The 19369-nt window shown below is 46.6% G+C and overlaps 2 protein-coding genes across 4 annotated transcripts in view; both read left to right on the forward strand.

The window, feature by feature from the left end:
- Positions 1-19369, forward strand: part of PDAP1 (PDGFA associated protein 1) — a 465345-nt gene that overhangs the window by 239517 nt on the left and 206459 nt on the right. The window lies entirely within an intron of this gene.
- Positions 1-19369, forward strand: part of SMURF1 (SMAD specific E3 ubiquitin protein ligase 1) — a 62131-nt gene that overhangs the window by 21899 nt on the left and 20863 nt on the right. For 2 of the 3 annotated variants that reach the window (XM_060260710.1, XM_060260709.1), the window contains exons 2-11: positions 5980-6018; positions 7160-7268; positions 8051-8184; positions 8288-8353; positions 10186-10261; positions 11056-11300; positions 13500-13584; positions 13863-14009; positions 15088-15289; positions 17294-17397. In XM_060260710.1, the coding sequence (XP_060116693.1) occupies positions 5980-6018; positions 7160-7268; positions 8051-8184; positions 8288-8353; positions 10186-10261; positions 11056-11300; positions 13500-13584; positions 13863-14009; positions 15088-15289; positions 17294-17397 (1207 nt within the window). The remainder of the gene's footprint in view (positions 1-5979; positions 6019-7159; positions 7269-8050; positions 8185-8287; positions 8354-10185; positions 10262-11055; positions 11301-13499; positions 13585-13862; positions 14010-15087; positions 15290-17293; positions 17398-19369) is intronic. The other variant, XM_060260711.1, reaches the window with a different exon arrangement.

Consider the following 19369-nt stretch of genomic DNA (forward strand, 5'->3'; position numbering starts at 1 on the left):
TGGTCTTTAACTGTATTTGGTATAATTTGATAGCACTTGAAGTCCAAAACCTCTGCTGCCTCTAAGCACTTTTGAAATTGGGGGAGTGGATCTGCCAGGCAGCTTTATGATGTGGCAGGGGAGATGGGGAAAATGCAAAGATCTCTCGGGGTGCCCCACGTTGTCTTTCCATTCTTACCCATTTATCTGAATGTAAACTGCCTGCCTTCAACAGACCATGTTTTTAAAATGGCAAATTCAAAGTTTATTTCAACTGAGACAGAACTTTTATTCTGCATTCTGAAACAAATGTTGTCTGTTCAATTCTGAGGATATACGTGCGCTCACGTGCACACAAACACCTTAGCTTGCTTTCTGAATGATTTCAGGATTGTGGTTTTAGGTGAAAACATGGATTTTTCAGGGAGGCAGGGGGAAAAACGGTTCTTACAAAAAAGATTTATCCAGTTCAGAAATTAGAGCAGTGCCTTCTGTATTTGTGGCGGTATAAAGACCTGGATGTAGGAGCCCCATGGCACAGAGTGGTAACGCTGCAGTACTGCAGTCCTACGCTCTGCTCATGACCTGAGGAAGCTGGGTTCAGGTAGCTGGCTCAAGGTTGACTCAACCGTCCATCCTTCTAAGGTCGGTAAAATGCGTACACAGCTTGCTGAGGGAAAGGGTAGATGACTGGGGAAGGCAAGGGCAAGCCACCCTGTAAAAAAGTCTGCTGTGAAAACATTGTGATGCGACGTCACCCCAGAGTCGGAAACAACTGGTGCTTGCACAGGGGACTACCTTTACCTTTTTAGAGACCCGAATACTGTTCAGAAGGGCTGTAGGTTCAGAAAGGGATCTTGAACTCTTGTTTCTCCTCAGGGTAGAGAAAGCAGTGCACGTTGAAGTCAAAAGTGGAATATTTCGTAGGTAGCATTTGGCACTGATGACAATTTATAGAACATAGGCACTATTAGCTAAGGGGAGGTAGATTGACTAGGCATTTGAATAGCTTGGTAGTCTGAGTTGGCCACTGCAAAGGTGGATATTTACTAGTTTTGAGCAGCTGTGGGAAAAATCCTAAGAAATGGATGCATACATTAACTATTGATTAGAACTATAGGGTTTCATTCGCATCTTGGAAGATTTCCTCCCATGGCTTTACATTTCCTTTACACTTTCAGTATTTGGACATGGAGGGACACAGACTTATTCCCTCCCCCTTTGTCTGCCAGCTGTTTTCCCCTCCTTTTCCTTAGAAGTAGTGGTGCAAATATGACAATTGTTACTTGATGATTTCGTTTTCATTTTATAGTCCGTCTTTCTTAATGGGACTCAAAGTGGATTGCTAGTACGATAGAGATGTAAGCCGATTACAAAAGATGGTGACATTTGAGTTTTAACGGCAAAGATTCCTAGAAAAAAGCAAAGCCTTTCGGATAATCAGCAAGTGTAGCATTTGAGTTTAACTGCAGAGATTCCAAGCAAATCAACATAATGGAGTTGGGCTGAGATGGAGAATAGCTGGAAGGAGAAAAGCACACTACCTCTTTTGTGTCTGCTTGTTCAGTCCTCTAAATTTGCAACGTTGTGAACTTATGTGTGAAAGTGCCACAAATTGATTTTTCCTTTAACCTGTTTATTTAAATGTGTGTTCTGCTGTTCCTCGTGGCTCAAGATGGCTTACAGATCATAATTTAAAAGCAGTGGACTAAAACCCCCAGATTCTCCCCAAGAGACATCAGTGGTATATATTTGATTAAAAGCCCTGCCAAATAAAGCAGCCTTGCAGTGCCTATTAAGAAGAAGAATTGCAGATTTATACCCCACCCTTCTCTCTGAATCAGAGACTTAGAGCAGCTTACAGTCTCCTATATCTTCTCCCCCCACAACAGACACCCTGTGAGGTGGGTGGGGCTGAGAGGACTCTCACAGCAGCTGCCCTTTCAAGGACAACCTCTGCCAGAGCTAGGCTAACCCAAGGCCATTAAAGGCTATTCAAGGCTTCTGTATGTGGCACCCCCCTTCACCTTCTCAGGCAGCCTGTTCTGCAGAGTTGGCATGGCAGTGGAGGAGGCGCTGACTCTGGTTGATGCCAGGCAGCGGTCATTTTGTAGAAAAATAGGTGGTGGAGCTCATCCAGGGATTGTTATGCAGCTTCACATACTATTCAGTGGACAAGGAGGTGGAACTCTCAGAAAGGTTCAGGAGCTGTGCTTCTGTGAGCTCCCACTGAATCTGAGGCCTGATGCCAGGCAAGGCTGCCTTATGTGTGGGAACTACCAGCAGGTGGCAGGGTGAGGACCACAGTTGGCGCATGAGGATATAGAGGAAGAGACAGTCCTTTAGATATGTGGGTCCTAGGGCTCCCAGCCAGCACTTTGAATTGGACTCAGAAACAGACTGACATACATTGCCTAGCCCCTGACAAGAATTGGGCAGTCTCATTCAGAACCAGCTGAATTTTCCAGGTTGTCTTCAAGGGCAACCCAGCATAGAGGTCTTTACAGTAGCCCAGCCGTGAGATTATAGAAGCATAGGTCAGCATGGCCTGATCAGCAAAGTCTAATAAGAGGGAGAGCTGGTGAGCAGTTGCAGATAATAGAGGGCCACTACACCCACCTGTTTCTCAACAAGGTCAGGTCCAGAAGCAAACACCCCCCGCCCCCCCCCCCCCCCCCAGTTTTTAACCTGCTATGAAAATGCCGGCTCAACTTTGTCCACACCATCCTCTTTCAGAGAAGAATAAGCATGGCTTTAACGGATACATCTCTTATTATTTATTTATTTAATTAATTGAATTTATATCCTGCCCTCCCTGCCGAAGCAGGCTTAGGGCAGCTCACAACACGTGGCATACAATAAAACATTTACATTAAAAAGCATTAAAAACAGTTTAAGAACAATTTGGTGCTAGTTTCAGTACAGATTAAGATGGTGTTCAATGATCTTAAGCATCCACTAGATCTAACATCTCTTAACATCATTTTGCAGTGTTCTGATGTTGCCATAGATGCTCCCCAAGCTTTTGGAATGAATTGTATGGATGCACAAAGAGAGCTAGTGTGGGTGAGGACTGGGGAGGGCCAGACTCGCATCTTCATTCACAAAACTCTCCGGGTGACCACAGGGCAGTGCAATTCCCCCTGCCCAAGCTAACTTGCGCGAGTGTGTGTGTGGTTGTGAGGATGAAATTGAGAAGGGGAGAACCATTGATTCTTCCCTAGAGCATAATGGAGGAAAGGCAGGATTAAAATGTGGTGATGAGAGGAACGGTCGGACTTTTAAAAGTTAAGAACTGGGACTTCCCTGCCCATAGCTGTGACCAGCAAGAACTTTAGTCGGTTTTTTGTTTTGCAGCAATCATTCACTGTGTGCTGTGACTCAATGGTGCTTCTAATCCCATTTTCCTTCTGTGACAAGAACCATGGCCTTCTTAGGGCAGGCAGTTTCCCAAGTAGCTAGTTGACAGTAGTCCTTGTAGAGAAGTGTGGTGAAACTTCTGCTGGGTCAGGGTCAACTTCAGGGTCCCTCACGCCCCAGGTTTCCATTGTTTGGCTTTTTATCCTATTAGTGTTGTGGTTAGAGTGTCAGACTAGGAGCTGGGAGACTCAGGTTTGAATCCCTACTCTGGCATGGAAGCTCTCTGGTTGACCTTGGGCCAGTCACGGACTCTCTGCCTAACGTACTTCACAGGGGTATTGGGAGGATAAAACGGAGGAGAGACTTACGTAAGGTACTTTGGGTGCCCATTGGGGAGAAATGTGGGGTATATATGAAAGAAGTAAATATTATTGGCTCTTCAGCCCTGTCTTTTATATAGCACTTTCAGTATCTTTAGATCTCTCAAAAGCATCTTTTTTTTTTTTGTTCAGTCAAAGCCCAACCCAATCTTAGTAGTTATATATGTAGACTGGACAGTTTCCTATTCATGCTCCCATGTTCATCGTCTCATCTGGTACACAACAGAGTTCTCTGTTGTGTTTTATCCCCAGCTTGCAGTGCACTGTTTCTGCACTCACCCCCCCCCCAATGACATGTTCTTCATATGTAGTAAGTTTCCTTTGTAATGACATTTCTGATCTTGCCCGTGAGGGCGTTTGATGCCATCTGAGGGTACTGGGTAGAAGGCAAATGATGATGTGACCACCCAGGTCTGCCTCAGGAGGGGCCAGCCTCATGGGAATCCTCTGTCAGCTGCCTTTGCAGTTGACAGAACCAGCAAGACGAGGATAGAAACATAATGAACAGTGATCACAATCTCTGTATGCTGTTCTCTCCCCCCCCCAAAAAAAAACAGGTTACGCAGATTTTGCACTAATACACATTGCACTTGTCAGTGTGCGTGTGCTGTGATTTAAGATTGCTAAAGTGTCATTGCATGCTTATTTTAGTGAGAGAAATACCAGCATCTGCTGTCTCAAAAGTGTGTGCCTGGGGTAGGGATGCAGGAAGATGAAATACAGCAGGTAGCACTACTGCAGATGCAGTCAAAGATTGCGGTGCCCTCTGGACTGTCGCAGCACCTGTTGAATGCTCACGTTACCGACGCCTGCCGTGTTGATTCCATTGCCTGCCTTTGCTGGCTCCGCTTACCAAGCTGCTGTCAGGTGAGAAGGGCATCAGGAGTCCGGTTGTTGGGCGCAGATTCCTGCATTAATGTTGCATGGAAGGAAGGTGCTGCTATTAAGTCTCCAGCAAAGCCAGTCTGGAGGCTCTCTTTCCAGCTGCTCTTCTGTCGAAGGTGTGAGAGTCTAATTAAACCAGTCAAGCAGAAAGGACAGAGGCATGAACGCTAGGCCGTTTTAGGCTGCATAAAGCAAATAAAAGCATTGTAAGGAAGGTGAAAGCATCTGATCCACTTTGCACACAGTTCAGTATGTGTATGCACTCCATTGCATAAAGATAAGCCACTAGGTTGGCCCTGTCAGCCTGCTAAAAAAAAAGTATTGTTTTTGTGTCTTTAGCTCAGAAAATGATCAGAGGTCCTTTTCCAGGTTCCCTGCCTTTAGAAGTTGGGCAAATGTCTCCCAGGGTCAGAGCCTTTTTGGTGATGGCCTCCCAACAGTGCAACTCCCTCCCCCAAAAGATGCCTGCCTGGTGCCACAAAAGTAGCATTGGTTGGAATCTCCTCATGTTCACCTGAGCCTTTGGTTCTTCCTGTGTCGACATGTTACTGGTTTTGGTTTTACAGCCACATCTCCCCCCTTGCTATTGTTTTTCTGCCTTTTAAAATAGTATGTGTATTTTAGCTTGCTGTGAGCTTCCTTGCGTGCTTCCAGCATGGTGGCATGTGCATTTTTTAAAAAAGTAATGATTTAAGTTCTGAAGGGGCATAGCGCATGACAACTTTGCCACGGAGCATAGAAATAGAAAGTACACAGAGATATCAGTGGTGTGTTTCACATAGGCAGCCAAAGTAGGGCACAGGCCTAAACTCCACTTGCTCCCCCTCAGGTCACAGAATTAGCCAGGTAGAAGAATTGTTATTTATCATTTCAATTTATATGCTGCCCCTCCCTAACAAAGTGAGGTTCAGAGCCGTTCACAGCAGCAGTATAAAACTAGACATAGTTAAAACAGTATGAAAATACGAATGATAAAAACCGAACAATGCATAATAGATAGCAAATTCAGCAATAAGCTCCAAAAATACACTTAACTGGGAAAGGCCTGACAGAAAAGCTCAGCCTTGCAGGCCGTGTGGAACCTAGGGAAGAATACTCTTAATTTATATCTACAGACTTTCTCCTTAGTAGCCAATTAGCCCAGGGTTTTTTTCTTGTGGGGGTGAGGGGAGGGAGTAATGAAGTCTTTGTGTGCGCTCGTGCAAAAGAATCTATACTGTACTGTAGTCAATAACCTTATTGCGTCTCCTCCTCAGTTTTTTCCTAAATTGAGGATCTGAGTTGGACGATAGAATCCTTCTCCCTGCTGGACTTGTTTTTAACCAAATATGGGTGGAGTTTGATAACCTTTCTCTCTCTCTCTCTCTCTTTGTAGTACTTTGTGCCAAGAACCTTGCAAAAAAAGATTTCTTCAGTAAGTAGCTGGCAGAAGTCTCTGCTTTTCTTTCCCCTTTGTGCATATTTAACCTTTTTTTTAAAAAAAAAAAATCCTGATGATGGTGGCTCTTTTCTTGCATGTTTCTGTTGGTTCGTTTAAGGATAGTTTCTTGGAAGTCAGCAGCATAATGTTCTGAAGTTTCTTCTCTGCAGACTGTAGGCTGGGCTTATTTCCCCCCTCTATGAGTTGAATTCTTAAAATCCCATTCTGGCTCTAAGAGCAAACCATTAATTTTTGTCCCTTTTCATTTCCTATGCCCTTAAATCACAAATGGATATAAGTAGGGGTGTGCATTTGGGTCTACCCGAGCCAAAAATCTACTTGAAAAATACCATACCAGTATTGGGATCCAAAATTTTTCTGAAATCCTGAATTTTTTTCAAGTCCAAAAGACCTGAACTGGAAAAGTACCAGTTAAAATTTTTTTTGCACACCCATAGATATAAGGTATACTTTTGGGGTTTTTTGTTTTTTCAGAGTTTTGTGGTGAACAGGACCGGCTTGCCCACTAGGCAAACTAGGCGGTTGCCAAGGCGGGTGCCAAATTGGGCTCCCCCTCTCCCGGTGCCCATGACAAATGCCTAGTTTGCCTGCCTGCTGCCTCCTCCTTCCCTTGCACCCCGCCCCCTTGCACAATCAGAGCGCAGTGCACCGTGACCAGAATCTGATCCGTCTTTGAAGAGCGTGTTGGAGAAGGCTTCGCTTCCCCTCCCTTCCGGTTCTGGAAAGGAGGGGGGAGAAGCCTCCAGTGTGCTCTTCAAAGATGGATCAGATCCTGGCCGCGTTGAAGCCGGTAGGGCTGAGCCTCAGTGCAGCGCGCACTGATGGGGGGGGGGGGTGACAGCACGCGGCACTGTGTTGCAGCACTGCAGCGGGAAGGTGGTGAGCAGGGAGCCTGCCTGGGGCACTACACACCCTAGGGCCGGTGCTGCTGGTGGGACTGGGGGGACAGCCTGTGCTCTCCTGATAACTTTATTGTTCCCAGTGTAGCTGGTGCTGTTGTTGGATTCTGCCAGTGAGACTGAGAGCAGCGGGCCAGGCTTTTAAAAAGTAGCATTATTCCTTGCACGTGGGTTACATAGCTTCTTGTCCTAACTGTTCTGTTACTTCTCTGCAGGGCTTCCTGACCCGTTTGCAAAGGTGGTAGTTGATGGATCCGGTCAGTGCCACTCAACTGACACTGTGAAGAACACATTAGACCCCAAGTGGAACCAGCATTATGATTTGTGAGTTACCTGTTCTGCAAAGGGCCATTCACAAATTGGGGAGTGGGGATCCACATTAACAAAGGAAGTCCAGCGAGAAGGTAATCTCCCATGCCATGGCCATTAGACATTCTGTAAGGAGGACTGTAGCTTTAACTGAAGACTTGCAAGTCGTCTCCTGTTAGGCTTGCAAGCCTTCACTTCCTCGAGCTGTGAATCTGAGGCACATACAGCCGAAACGTTTTGGCCAAGATCCAGAGAACTATTTTAGACCCACCCAAGGGCAAGGACATGCCTAGCGAGATTGCGCACTTTGAAGAGCAAACCCCATGCAGGGTCACAGTCTGCTTTTTGAAGAATCCTTGGTTTGTAATATGGCCTGGGGAACTGCTGCTCCAGAAGCACAAGCCCAGAGTCCTGCTTGAACGTGAGGAACTAGCTGTGCTGTTCTCTTGGAGCCCGTCTGTAGGCTGCTGCCAAGATCGCTCTTGCTGCCCGTTGAGGCAGAAGCGCAGTGTCAGTACATCAAAACTCAGGGGAAAGGGGGGCAGAGTCTTGTATCCCCTAATATAACAGGGTTGTTGGCAATTAATTAACCAGCGTTGCTGTGATATCAGTTTATCACGCTATGTGAAATTACAGAGATCCTAACCATTCAATTACACATTTTCTTTGTTTGATAAAGGAACAGCATGCCCAAAGCATTATTTTAGAAGAAGAAAAGTGTAGCCCTTGCAAGCATAAACGTATCTTAGCAAATAAGGCCCACAGTTGAAACAGCTTTCTCAAACTCATCCTTCCAGATATATTGGCAAGTCAGATTCAATCACCATCAGTGTCTGGAACCACAAGAAAATACACAAGAAACAGGGAGCTGGCTTCCTGGGGTGCGTCCGACTCCTTTCCAACGCCATCAGCAGGCTAAAAGATACCGGATGTAAGCATGCGTCAATTACATAAGGCTTCTTAAGCGTAACTGAATTCTGATTTGCTCGATCGGGTCATCCTTTGGCTAAATCTGTTTAATTGTTCACTTTCAGACCAGCGTTTGGATCTATGCAAACTAAACCCCACAGATACCGATGCGGTTCGAGGCCAGATAGTAGGTAAGGGAGGGTGGGGGAGAGGAGCTGTAGTTCCGGCGGGCGGAAAGACAGTATGGAACAACATCGAATTGGGTGGCTGATGCTACATGGGGCTGCTGGCGCGGACTGTTTGGAATCTTCCAAGTGGTTCTCTTGCTGTCCGTTACTGATTGAGGTGCGTGCTTGGAGCACACAGAACCTGTGCTACTGGTTACCTACTAGTTTCTGTGGGAAATTCGTCAATGCTGCTATACCAGTCCCGGACTGCTTGGGGTCTTCCAGGTTGTCTCAGAAACACCTTCTGTGGACGAATCGCCCAGACTTCCCAGATGGGACCTCATCTGAATGCCTTCTCTAAATAGGCACACTGTGCCCTTCTTCTGGAACTCTGCTCCTGCAGATGGAAGGGACTGAGTTCTTCGGCAGTTTTAGAAAGCGAGGACAGCTGTATATTAAATAACCTTGGAGCATAGAGAGTAGCTTAATACTAAGCTGTGGAGTCTTGTGAGCAAAAATTCTACTTTGTGGGCTACCGGCATTAAAGTTGTGAGCTACTGCATAAATTTCTTTGCCCTGGGGCCATTTTTCCTGAGCTAAGACAAAAGTGTGTGAGCTGGAGGCTAAAAAAAACTGTGAGCTAGTTCACACTGACTCAGCTTAGAGGGAATACTGCTTGCTAGCAATGTTCCTTCTAAGCTGCAGAGTCTTGTGAGCAGAAATTCTGTTTTGTGAGTTACTGGCATTAAAGTTGTGAGCTGCTTCATAAATTAGTATGCTTTGGGGTCAATTTTCCTGAGCTAAAGAAAAATGTGTGAGCTGGAGGCTTAATATCCGTGAGCTAGTTCACACTAACTCAGTTTAGAGGGAATACCGCTTGCTAGCGAGAGGCTGAGCTGCATATTGCTGCCTTTTGTGGAGAGGAAACGCCATTATCAAAGAGATGGCTCCTAATAAGGTATAACTATGAGAAAGATTTATGAATGGGGAGCCTTTTCTTTAGCCACTGGTATGAATTGACTGACAAATAGCTTGTCAAACTCACACTGGCTAGCAGATAAAGTTTAGCATAAGGCTGATTCGCAGTGTTCTCTGCTTCAGCTGTCAGGTGAGCTTTGTTTTTCCCAGTGCGCATACGGTATTTATGTGGGCTTCCTGTCAACAGAATCATGACTTCCGTAAGCGGATCAGTGCATTCAGTCTTCTGTGGCTTGTTGCTCTGTCTTGGCGCCTTAGAAGTGTGCATGAAAAGCAGCGGAGAAGTGAGGACGCTTTCTCTGAAGTAACGCATGCGCAGCAGGCAAAAGTGTTCACGTCTGTGGCATTTAGAGCCGCCTAGTGGTGAATGTATGGCTTTCAGGTTGTCTTTGAAAGTGGTGAAACCATTGCAAATGGTCTAGCACGCCATATTTTTAACAAAATGTGTGAACTGTGATAAGTAAGAAATCTAGGTCATATCTGGACTTTACTGCATATGAATTGGCATTTTAAACCCAAATAATACTTACTATTTTAACCAATAGTCTGCATAAACTGAAGCTGCTGTCCTTGGGTATCTCACCTTTCTCACTAATAGGCTATTGAATTATTTGTATTTACAAACCTAGAAAGCATAGTTTAAAAGAGTTTCAGTGGTGTGCCCTATCCAGCTACCTGCCTCCATAAAGGAAAGACTTTACCACACACACACATACAATGGTACAGATGTTTTAAAGAGCTCTAGAGATGCTTGTCGTGTTGAGTTCAGCTTCTCCAACCGGTTTGTTACGTTCCATCTGGGACTTGCTGGTTTTGCCTAATCTGGGTCCATGCTACCTTTAGCTTTTAATTCTGGTTTTCCTTCCTTTGTGTTCCAGTCAGCTTACAGACGCGGGACAGGATAGGCACAGGCGGGGCCGTCGTCGATTGCAGGGGGCTGTTGGAGAATGAAGGGTGAGCATTGCATCTTACAGTGACGTTGCAAATCTCGAACAAACTGTGGGCAAATTAGATCCAGGTGGCCAGCCACGTTGGTCTGAAGCACTAGAACGAAGTTTGCGTCCAGTGGTCTTAAAGGTGCCACTGAACTCAAAACTTTGTTTCCTGGGCAACTTAAGTCATATTTGAACAACAGCCTTGAAAATACAGTGTATATGTCTGTGGTATATATGAGAATTATTCTCTAATGCTGTGAGTTGTGGTGGTGATCCACACATCTTGAGCAAGTAAAACCTTGTCTCACCCGTTTGAGAGCCAGTTTGGTGTAGTGGTTAAGTGCATGGACTCTTATTTGGGAGAACCAGGTTTGTTTCCCCACTTCTTCACTTGCACCTGCTGGAGTAGCGTCCTGTTACAAAAACAGCCCTGGCAACAGACAAATCAGACTTGGCAGCTCTGTGTGCGAAGTCCATTTTGTTTCACAGAGGAAACCGTTTGAATTGTCTTTAAAGCATTAACACCCCCTCAACCCAGTTGTCCAGATGCTGATGTCACCGAAGTCCCAGAGAGAATATTTTGTTGCCAAGTGATGCTTCATTTTAATCAACAGTGCATGTGCTTCAGAAGTTCAAACACTCCCTTAAAGGCCATCTCCGTTCTGCTGCTTAATATTTCCCAGCATTTCATAGAATCATAGAGTTGGAAGTGACCTCCAAGGTCATCTAATCCAACCTCCTGCACAATGCAGGAAACTCACAAATACCTTCCCCCTAATACTTCTCTGACCTCATGAGTTTCCCCACTTCCAGAACCGTTTATGAAGACTCAGGACCCGGAAGGCCACTGAGCTGCTACATGGAGGAGCCGGCGCCGTACACGGACAGTACTGGGGCTGCCGGGGGAGGGAACTGTCGATTTGTGGAGTCTCCTGGTCAGGACCAGACGTTGCAGGCCCAGCGATTGCGGGCTCCCGACACGAGAGGCCACGTCCAGACTCCCCAGAATAGGCCGCACGGTCATCAGTCGCCATCCCCTGACCTGCCTGAAGGCTACGGTGAGAGCATATCTCTGTTACGACACAGCCAATGCTTCAGATGTATTCAGCATATTTACATATTCTGGAGTGCAAATATTGAGCACACGAGCTGCAGTAGCTTCAAGGTGGAGAGGATGAGAATGAGCTGTGTTCCATACGGTTCCTGGTTCAGATTATTCAGGGAATGGGCTGTAATGTTGCTTTCCCACCCTGAACGCTTGGGAATAGGGTCGGGGACAAATTTGCAACAAAAAGCAAAATAGGTACGCAGTTCTTGGAAACGTGTTGGCAAATACCTGAAGACTTTGGAGGTGAATCTGGGAGAGGGTGGGGGTTGGGGAGGGGAGAGGCCTCAGCATGATAAAAGGCCATAGAGTCCACCCTTCAAAGCAGCTGTTTTTTTCAGGGGAGCTGATCTTTGCCAGCTGGAAATCAGTTGTAAAGGAGGGAGGTCTCCAGGTCCCCCCTGGAGACTGGCAACCCTAGTTGAGGCGCAGAGTAAAATTTGCCAATACTTTGATGGTCAAGTTCATTTTAGCACTGTGTGGTGTCCCGTTTCCTTGCAACAGAGCAGAGTGCATGGATAATCCCTCCCATCACATTCCTACGTAAGCAGTACAAGAGAACAAAACTCAGTTGAATTTTCACCTTGATACAATATAGTTAGACACCACACTTGTTCACACATACATGAAAATTATTAAAGGAAGAGGAACTCAGGTTTGTTCCCCTTAATGCCACCCTGTTCCATAGTTTAAAGGAAAGAAAAAAAGAAAGAACTGTTTCTTAGTTGTTGTTTTTTAATTACTGGGACCCATTTCTTGTTGCCTCAAGTATAAATAGCTTTTTTAAAAAGATCGCTATTTCCGCAGTGCTTTTCTGCATCTGACCTGCTTTATAAAGGAGCAATTTGGTCAGCTCTATTATAAGCATACAAGAGCCCCATGGCGCAGAGTGGAAAAGCTACAGTCCTACAGTCTAAGCTCTTCTCACAACCTGAGTTTGATCCCAGCGAAAGCTGGTTCAGATAGCCGGCTGCAGGTCGACTCAGCCTTCCATCCTTCCGAGGTCAGTAAAATGAGTCCTGAGCTTGCTGGAGGGAAAGTGTAGATGACTGGGGAAGGCAATGGCAAACCACCCCGTAAAAAGTCTGCCGTGAAAACGTTGTGAAAGCAACGTCACCCCAGAGTCGGAAACGACTGGTGCTTGCACAGGGGACTACCTTAACCTTTTTATTACAAGCAATATCCTTTATTTGTGCATCACAGGGGTAGCCCATTTGTCAGAGGAGCGCACAAGTTGTTCTGGCGGTTTGTTGCTCCAGGGCAGGAGCAGAAGAGCCCACAAGCCCTACCGGAATGTGCTCCTGCTCGGTGTGCCCTGCCCACTCTGCTGCCTGCTGCTTAGCTCAGTTGCCCTGAAGGGCAAAACCAGGCCATAGTAGTGCTGCCACAGAGTCTGGATTTGATGTGCTTCTCCAGGTGCTAGCCTCTTCTCTGATCCCCCCCTCCCCGCACCATCCTGTGTCTTTTCCATCCACAGTTTTCACTCTGAGCTCTCCTGGCCTCGTTTGCCAGTTGCAAGTCTCCCTTTTAAGAGCACTAGGACTTGCCTTCCACTCCCCCCCCCCTCGCGTGAATTTGGGCTCTGCAGCCGTCTTGGTGTGGTAGCATGGGACAAGCGATAATTACCTGAGAGCCTCTCAGGTAATTATCGCTTGTCCCATGCTACAACAACCACTACAAGACTGGGTGTACAGAGCAGCCAAATTCACGGTGAGTTTGGGGGGGGGGGGTGGGGGGTGGGGAGATATCCATCCAGGGTGCAAAAAAGCCTGTTTGCGTTAATTGAGGCCAGTACAGGGTGAAATACATTAGAACACCGAGCGGCTTGCAGCTTGTGCATCTGTAATGTTGCTTTCCCACCCTGAACGCTTGGGAATAGGGTCGGGGACAAATTTGCAACAAAAAGCAAAATAGGTACGCAGTTCTTGGAAACGTGCAAGCTTCATGGTGGTATCTGATGAAATCCTTCTTGGACTTGCTACTTTTTTCAATCACTGGAGCACACTTTGCATTTTAAGTATGTACGACTGAGAAAATGAATATGGATGAGCCTTTAGGTTCTCAGCTGAGGTTACTAAATGTCGTCGTAGTTTATTGGAGTTTGAAATTCTCACTGTGAACTCTTTTTCTCCCGTGTCCCTTTCTTTTGTAGAACAAAGGACAACTGTACAGGGACAGGTTTATTTTTTGCATACACAAACTGGTGTTAGCACGTGGCATGACCCCAGGATACCAAGGTACGCATCTTCATATGCATTTGTCTGGGGTTTGGTAGGGTAGTTAAACTTCTGAGCGCATGTGAGTTTTGAAAGATGCCTGCCCCCCTCAGATAGTTTTGTGAGAAGTCTCTTGTTTGGGTGAGGGGAAGGTTTATTTTCTGAATGCCACTCAAGTGTTACCACCGTGAGCGTTTCCTCAGCAGCCCCAAGGTCTGCTCAGATAACTTCTCTGGAGTAACACGGAGCATAGCTTAACTAATAATATTTTTAACCGTTCCTTCCTCTGCTCTTTGTAGAGACCTTAACAGTGTGAATTGCGATGAACTCGGACCTCTGCCGCCAGGTTGGGAAGTCAGAAGTACAGTGTCCGGAAGAATATATTTTGTAGATCATAATAACCGAACCACCCAGTTCACGGACCCGAGATTGCATCACATTATGAAGTAAGAAATCAGTGTGACGCTTTATTTGCTCTTGAGGTTCATAATCTTAGCAGCCAGTCTGGCCCCATAAAACAAAAAATGGAGGGAGCAAAGCTCTAGCTGGAACTTGTGGCCAGCACCTTATTGAAACATTTTTTTCCTGTACTTGGGCGGAGAACAAGGTTAGGAGCTCACTAACAAAATATCTGCTTTGCGTGCAGAATGTACCACTTTTGATCCCTGGTATATCCCATTAGGATTAGATGGTAATGGATGGGGAGGGGCCATGACTCAGTGGTAGAGCATCTTGCTTGGCATGCGAAGGGTTCCAGATTCAATCCATGGCATCACCAGTTAAAAGGACCAGGTAGGAATCAGTGCGAAAGACCTCCAGTCTGAGTGGACAATACCGACCTTGATGGACCAGTGGCCTGATTCAGTATAAGGCAGCTTCATGCGCCTCGCTCTCAGAGAAAAGCAGCCTCATTAGGAGGCCAGTCAGCAGGTACGCATGCCAGAAAAGTGACAATTTGTAAGAGCGAGTTTTGAGGCTCTCATCTGCTGGAGTGTGAACACATAGGTAGTCAGCCCCCCCAGGCTTATTATGGGCCAGGTGGCCAAACTGTGGCTCTGGAGCCGCATGTGGCTTTTTCAGACATATTGTGTGGCTCTCGAAGCCCCCGCTGCTGCATCAGCCAGCTTGGAGAAGGCATTTCTCTCTTTAAATCACTTTTTCAAGCCGAGCCAGCTGGCAGCTTGGAGAATGCATTTAAAGTTAAAGCTGCTTTCTTTTCTCCCCTCCCTCCCTCCCCATCTATTTTCCTTCCTTCCCTCCCTTCCTCAACATCTGGCATTCCTGTCTTGTGGCTCTCAAACATCTGGTGTTTATTCTCTGTAGCTCTTACGTTAAGCAAGTTTGGCCCCGCCTGCTATGGACCATCATAACTCGTAGGGGTCATTCTTTAAAGATAGGACAAGTTTGTCCCCCATTGCTCCTTCAAAAGGCCTACAGACTGAGTGGCGACCACCATCGTTCTTCAGCTTCCCTTCCTCCTTTCCCTTAGCGATGACACCTTTTCCTCCTCTCTCCTTCTCAAAGCCACCAATGCCAGCTGAAAGAACCCAACCAGCCTTTGTCGGTGCAGAACGAGGGGACATTGGAAGACAGCGAGGAGTTGCCAGCGCAGAGATACGAGCGAGACTTGGTACAGAAACTCAAGATCCTTCGGCATGAGCTTTCCCTCCAGCAGCCCCAAGCTGGTCACTGCCGCATAGAAGTGTCGAGGGAAGAAATATTTGAGGTATGTAGATTTCCATTGGAGATAGTGCGAGGGCATTGCTGGAACAGCTCCTGAGTTTATGCAAAAAAAAAAAAAAGTGAAATGCTGTCTGAGAAACTTCACTAGACCTGGCATCATACCTTTATTATATTGGGTTAAATGTAAAAAAAAATAAAAAATAAAATCAATTGCCTTGGAAGCACAGAAGCTCTAGGACAGGGGCGTCAAACACATTTATTATGAAGGCCAAATCTGACATAGAAGAAGAAGAATTGCAGATTATACCCCACCCTTCTCTCTGAATCAGAGACTCAGGGTAGCTTACAATCTCCTTGTATCTTCTCCCCCCACAACAAACACCCTGTGAGTTGGGTGGGGCTGAGAGAGCTCTCACAGCAGCTGCCCTTTCAGCCTCTGCTATAGCTAAGGCTAACCCAAGGCCATTCCAGCAGCTGCAAGTGGAGGAGTGGGGAATCAAACCCGGTTCTCCCAGATAAGAGTCCGCATACTTAACCACTACACCAAACTGGCTCTTATAATTGAGACCTTGTTGGTCCAGGCCATGTTGGGCCAGGCTGTGGCATGTGAATACCTATTTAAGATTAGGTAGCAGAGACATAAATTTCATAAAGGACACAGAAAACCATAATTAAAGGTTTGGGTTTTTTTTAAAACTTAAAACATGCTTAAAACATTAGCAGTCATTGGTCTTAAAGGTGCTTTCTTTGTATCGCTCCTATGAGATCCAGGAAACTGGGCAAAGGAAGCTCTGGCTGTTTCCTTCCTTCCCCAGGGGATGAGGAGGGAGTGGAGCCACAGTCAACAGAAGGAAGAGAGGCTTGGCTAAGTAGCTCTGCTGTGCAATTGAGAGAGCCTGGCAAAGCAAGCTATCTCTCCTCCCTTTCCTCCTCAAGGGAGGAGCCTCAGCCCTGTAGTTCCTGTGCAAGTCTTGCAAAGAAAGCTGTTATGCAGAAGGAAGCAAGAGAGAGGGAGAAGGAAGCAGATGGCAGCCAGTTGCTCAGGGGCCCGATAGGAGCCCTCCAGGGGCCTGATTCGGCCCCCAGGCCGCATGTTTGACATCCCTGCTCTAGGAAGTGTCCAGTTTTGGGGAGAATGCTGCTCAAAGAAGTTGCAAAGGTGATTTGACTCCAGTGGTAACAAGAGAAATTTTACTTACAAAAACAGACGCTCACCTTACGCGACATGTTCATGTAGATACATTTAACTTACTGTGAACAGATTAACTTCAGCAGGGTTCGCTTGCTACAGCCCCAAGCCTGGGTAAGAGAGAGCAGAAGAGAAGCCCTATATGAGATGAAGCTAAGGCAAGCAGTGGTCAAAGAGGCTCAACATCTAACCCATGAGAGGGCGGGGCCAGCTGCCAAATGTACCCAAGTGAGAGAATCCTCTGAAGTCTTTTCCTCCCAGATCTTCTTGTGTGCAGAGTTACAGTATCTAGCATATTAATGGTATAAACATGTGGGAGGTCTGCTGTCCTAGAAATTGGTACCGCCCTAAGCCCACGGACTTAAAGCCACCAGTACACGGAGAACAGTACAAGGAAAAGCAGCCCCGTGGCACAGAGTGGTAAAGCTGCAGTACTGCAACCCAAACTCTCTGCTCGTGACCTGAGTTCGATCCCGGCGGAAGCTGGGTTCAGGTAGCCGGCTCGAGGATGACTCCGCCTTCCATCCTTCTGATGTCGGTAAAATGAGTCCCCAGCTTGCTGGGGGGGGAAGTGCAGGTGACTGGGGAAGGCAATGGCAAGCCACCCCATTAAAAAAAATAGTCTGCCATGAAAACGTGATGCGACGTCACCCCAGAGTCGGAAACCACTGGTGCTTGCACAGGGGGACTACCTTTTTTACAAGGAGAACATCCGTCCTTTAGAACATGAGTGGTTGGAAAGCTCTCTTCTTTCTCTGAGGTGAAGAGGGACGTGCCTGTGCGTGAAACCTGACCCCTGCTAAAAAATTAATGCCCATCCTCCAAAAATAGCCTGGCTCGTTTTGTTTCCTTGTATAGGAGTCGTACCGTCAGATAATGAAGATGAGGCCGAAAGATCTGAAGAAGAGGCTGATGGTGAAGTTTCGAGGTGAAGAGGGCTTAGATTACGGTGGCGTGGCCAGGTAAAAAACCAGACTCGGGAGCCTTAATTGAGAGCTTCGGGAGATCATAAGGAGAGTCTTTATTGAACCAATTACTATTGGAACTGGTGTGTGCGGGGGGGGGGGGGGTAGAGCTTTTGAGTTTCCGGCAGGATGGAAGCTTGCATGGGCTTGGAAAATAACCCATTTTTCAATTCTGCATTCATTTTGCTGTTTTAATGTTTCTCTTCTCACACTAGTACCTCTCCACCAGATACGTAATGTTTTCTCTAGCCTTTCTTCATACCAAAGCAGAATTAAGTACTTGCCGGTTTCATTTTCTCGCTAGGTACTTTCTTTTAATTCTTCATGATGCATTTCACTAACTGCCCACCAGCTTGCAGCACGGTGACGCATCATGTAAGGTTTCCGAAGCTTTCAGCCGATTAGACCCAGTGCTTGATTGGGGAGCGGTGTTACAAAGACTCAGATACATCCTCTCTCCCCCCCACCCCCTACCCCGGCTCTTATTCAGTGTAATTTTTCTTTAAAAACCCTCCAGAAAGGAGATGGTGGTATCTGAAACCAACCCAAGTCCCATGGCATCTCAAGGACTATTGCATGTGTTATGCAGTAACCTTTCACAGGCCAAAGGTCACTCTGTCGCCCGGCGGTTACCTTACTCCACAATAAGCGTCTTTCTTGGTGATGCCACAGGATGCTCGTTGCAGGGCTTTTTGGGTAGAAAAAGCCCAGCAGGAAGTCTATTTGCATATTAGTCCACAGCCCCTGGCATCACCATTGTTTCACATGGCTTTTTCATAGGAAAAAGCCCAGCAGGAACTGATTTGCATATTAGGCCACACCCCTGGCGCCAAGCTAGCTGGGACTGCGTTCCTGCTAAAAAAAAGCCCTGCTCAATTGTATGTGTTGCTACAAATGAATTGCAGCTGTCCGCTCGGATTGTTTAAGAGTTTTCATATGGCCTTTAGAACTTGTCCAAGCCAAGAATGTTTTACATTCCCTTGTTCCGCCAACCTCGGTTTGGTCTGTTGTGCATCGCACCTCTTCCCATCATAAGTTTGTCTCCTATCCTGGGACCCTATTTTTGATGCCAGTTGCTATCTCACCTCACTTCCTGGGCTTTGGTGGTCCTTCCAAGGGTCAAGCCCTTCACTGACTAATGCCGTTCCCCCAGTTTAGACTGCTTTTGTCTTAAATCCACTGATACATTCTGTAATCTTAAATTCTGTAGACGAAATTCTTGTCTGGGAGCTCTTCCCTCTTGACTTCATCACCGCTGGCATGTTGCAAGAGTTCGGATCTTGTCTCTGCTTCATATCTGTCTAGACAATTGCTGCGGAATGATCCAGCATAGCTTGCCCAAATGCCTTTTTGGTTTCATCAGGGGTGGGGGGGAAGAATCCACATTGTGCAATTAAGCTAGTCAGTAATCCCAAGTAGTAGCTCACAGCACACACACACCCCCCCTCCGGTCTCTGAAGCTACCTTTGATGACTAATGGCCTTTGAAATGTATTTGTTATCTGTCTTGCTCAGCAACTTCCTCTTTGTCACTCATCCCAAATGCTGTCTGGAGACTGTTGATTTTTACTGAGAGCCAGCCTGGTGTAGCGGTTAAGAGCAGTGTCCCCTCTAAGCTAAATTAGCGTGAGCTAGCTCACAGATTTTTAGCCTCCAGCTCACGCATTTTTGTCCTAGCTCAGGGAGGATGACCCCAGAGCACACTAATTTATGCAGTCGCTCACAACTTTAATCCCAGTACCCAGTACAATTCATCAAGTAGAATTTTTGCTCACAAGACTTTGCAGTTTAGAGGGAACATTGGTTAAGAGCTGTGGTCTCTAATCTGGAGAACCGGGATTGATTCCCCACTCTTCCGCATGCAGCCAGCTGGGTGACCTTGGGCCAATTACAGCTCTCTCAGCCCCACCTGCCTCACAGGGAGGGAGTCTGTTGTGGTGAGAAGGGAAGGTGATGAGAAGCCACTTTGA

This window comes from Heteronotia binoei, chromosome 20, assembly GCF_032191835.1.
Source record: "Heteronotia binoei isolate CCM8104 ecotype False Entrance Well chromosome 20, APGP_CSIRO_Hbin_v1, whole genome shotgun sequence".
In the NCBI taxonomy this organism is placed as follows: Eukaryota; Metazoa; Chordata; class Lepidosauria; order Squamata; family Gekkonidae; genus Heteronotia; species Heteronotia binoei.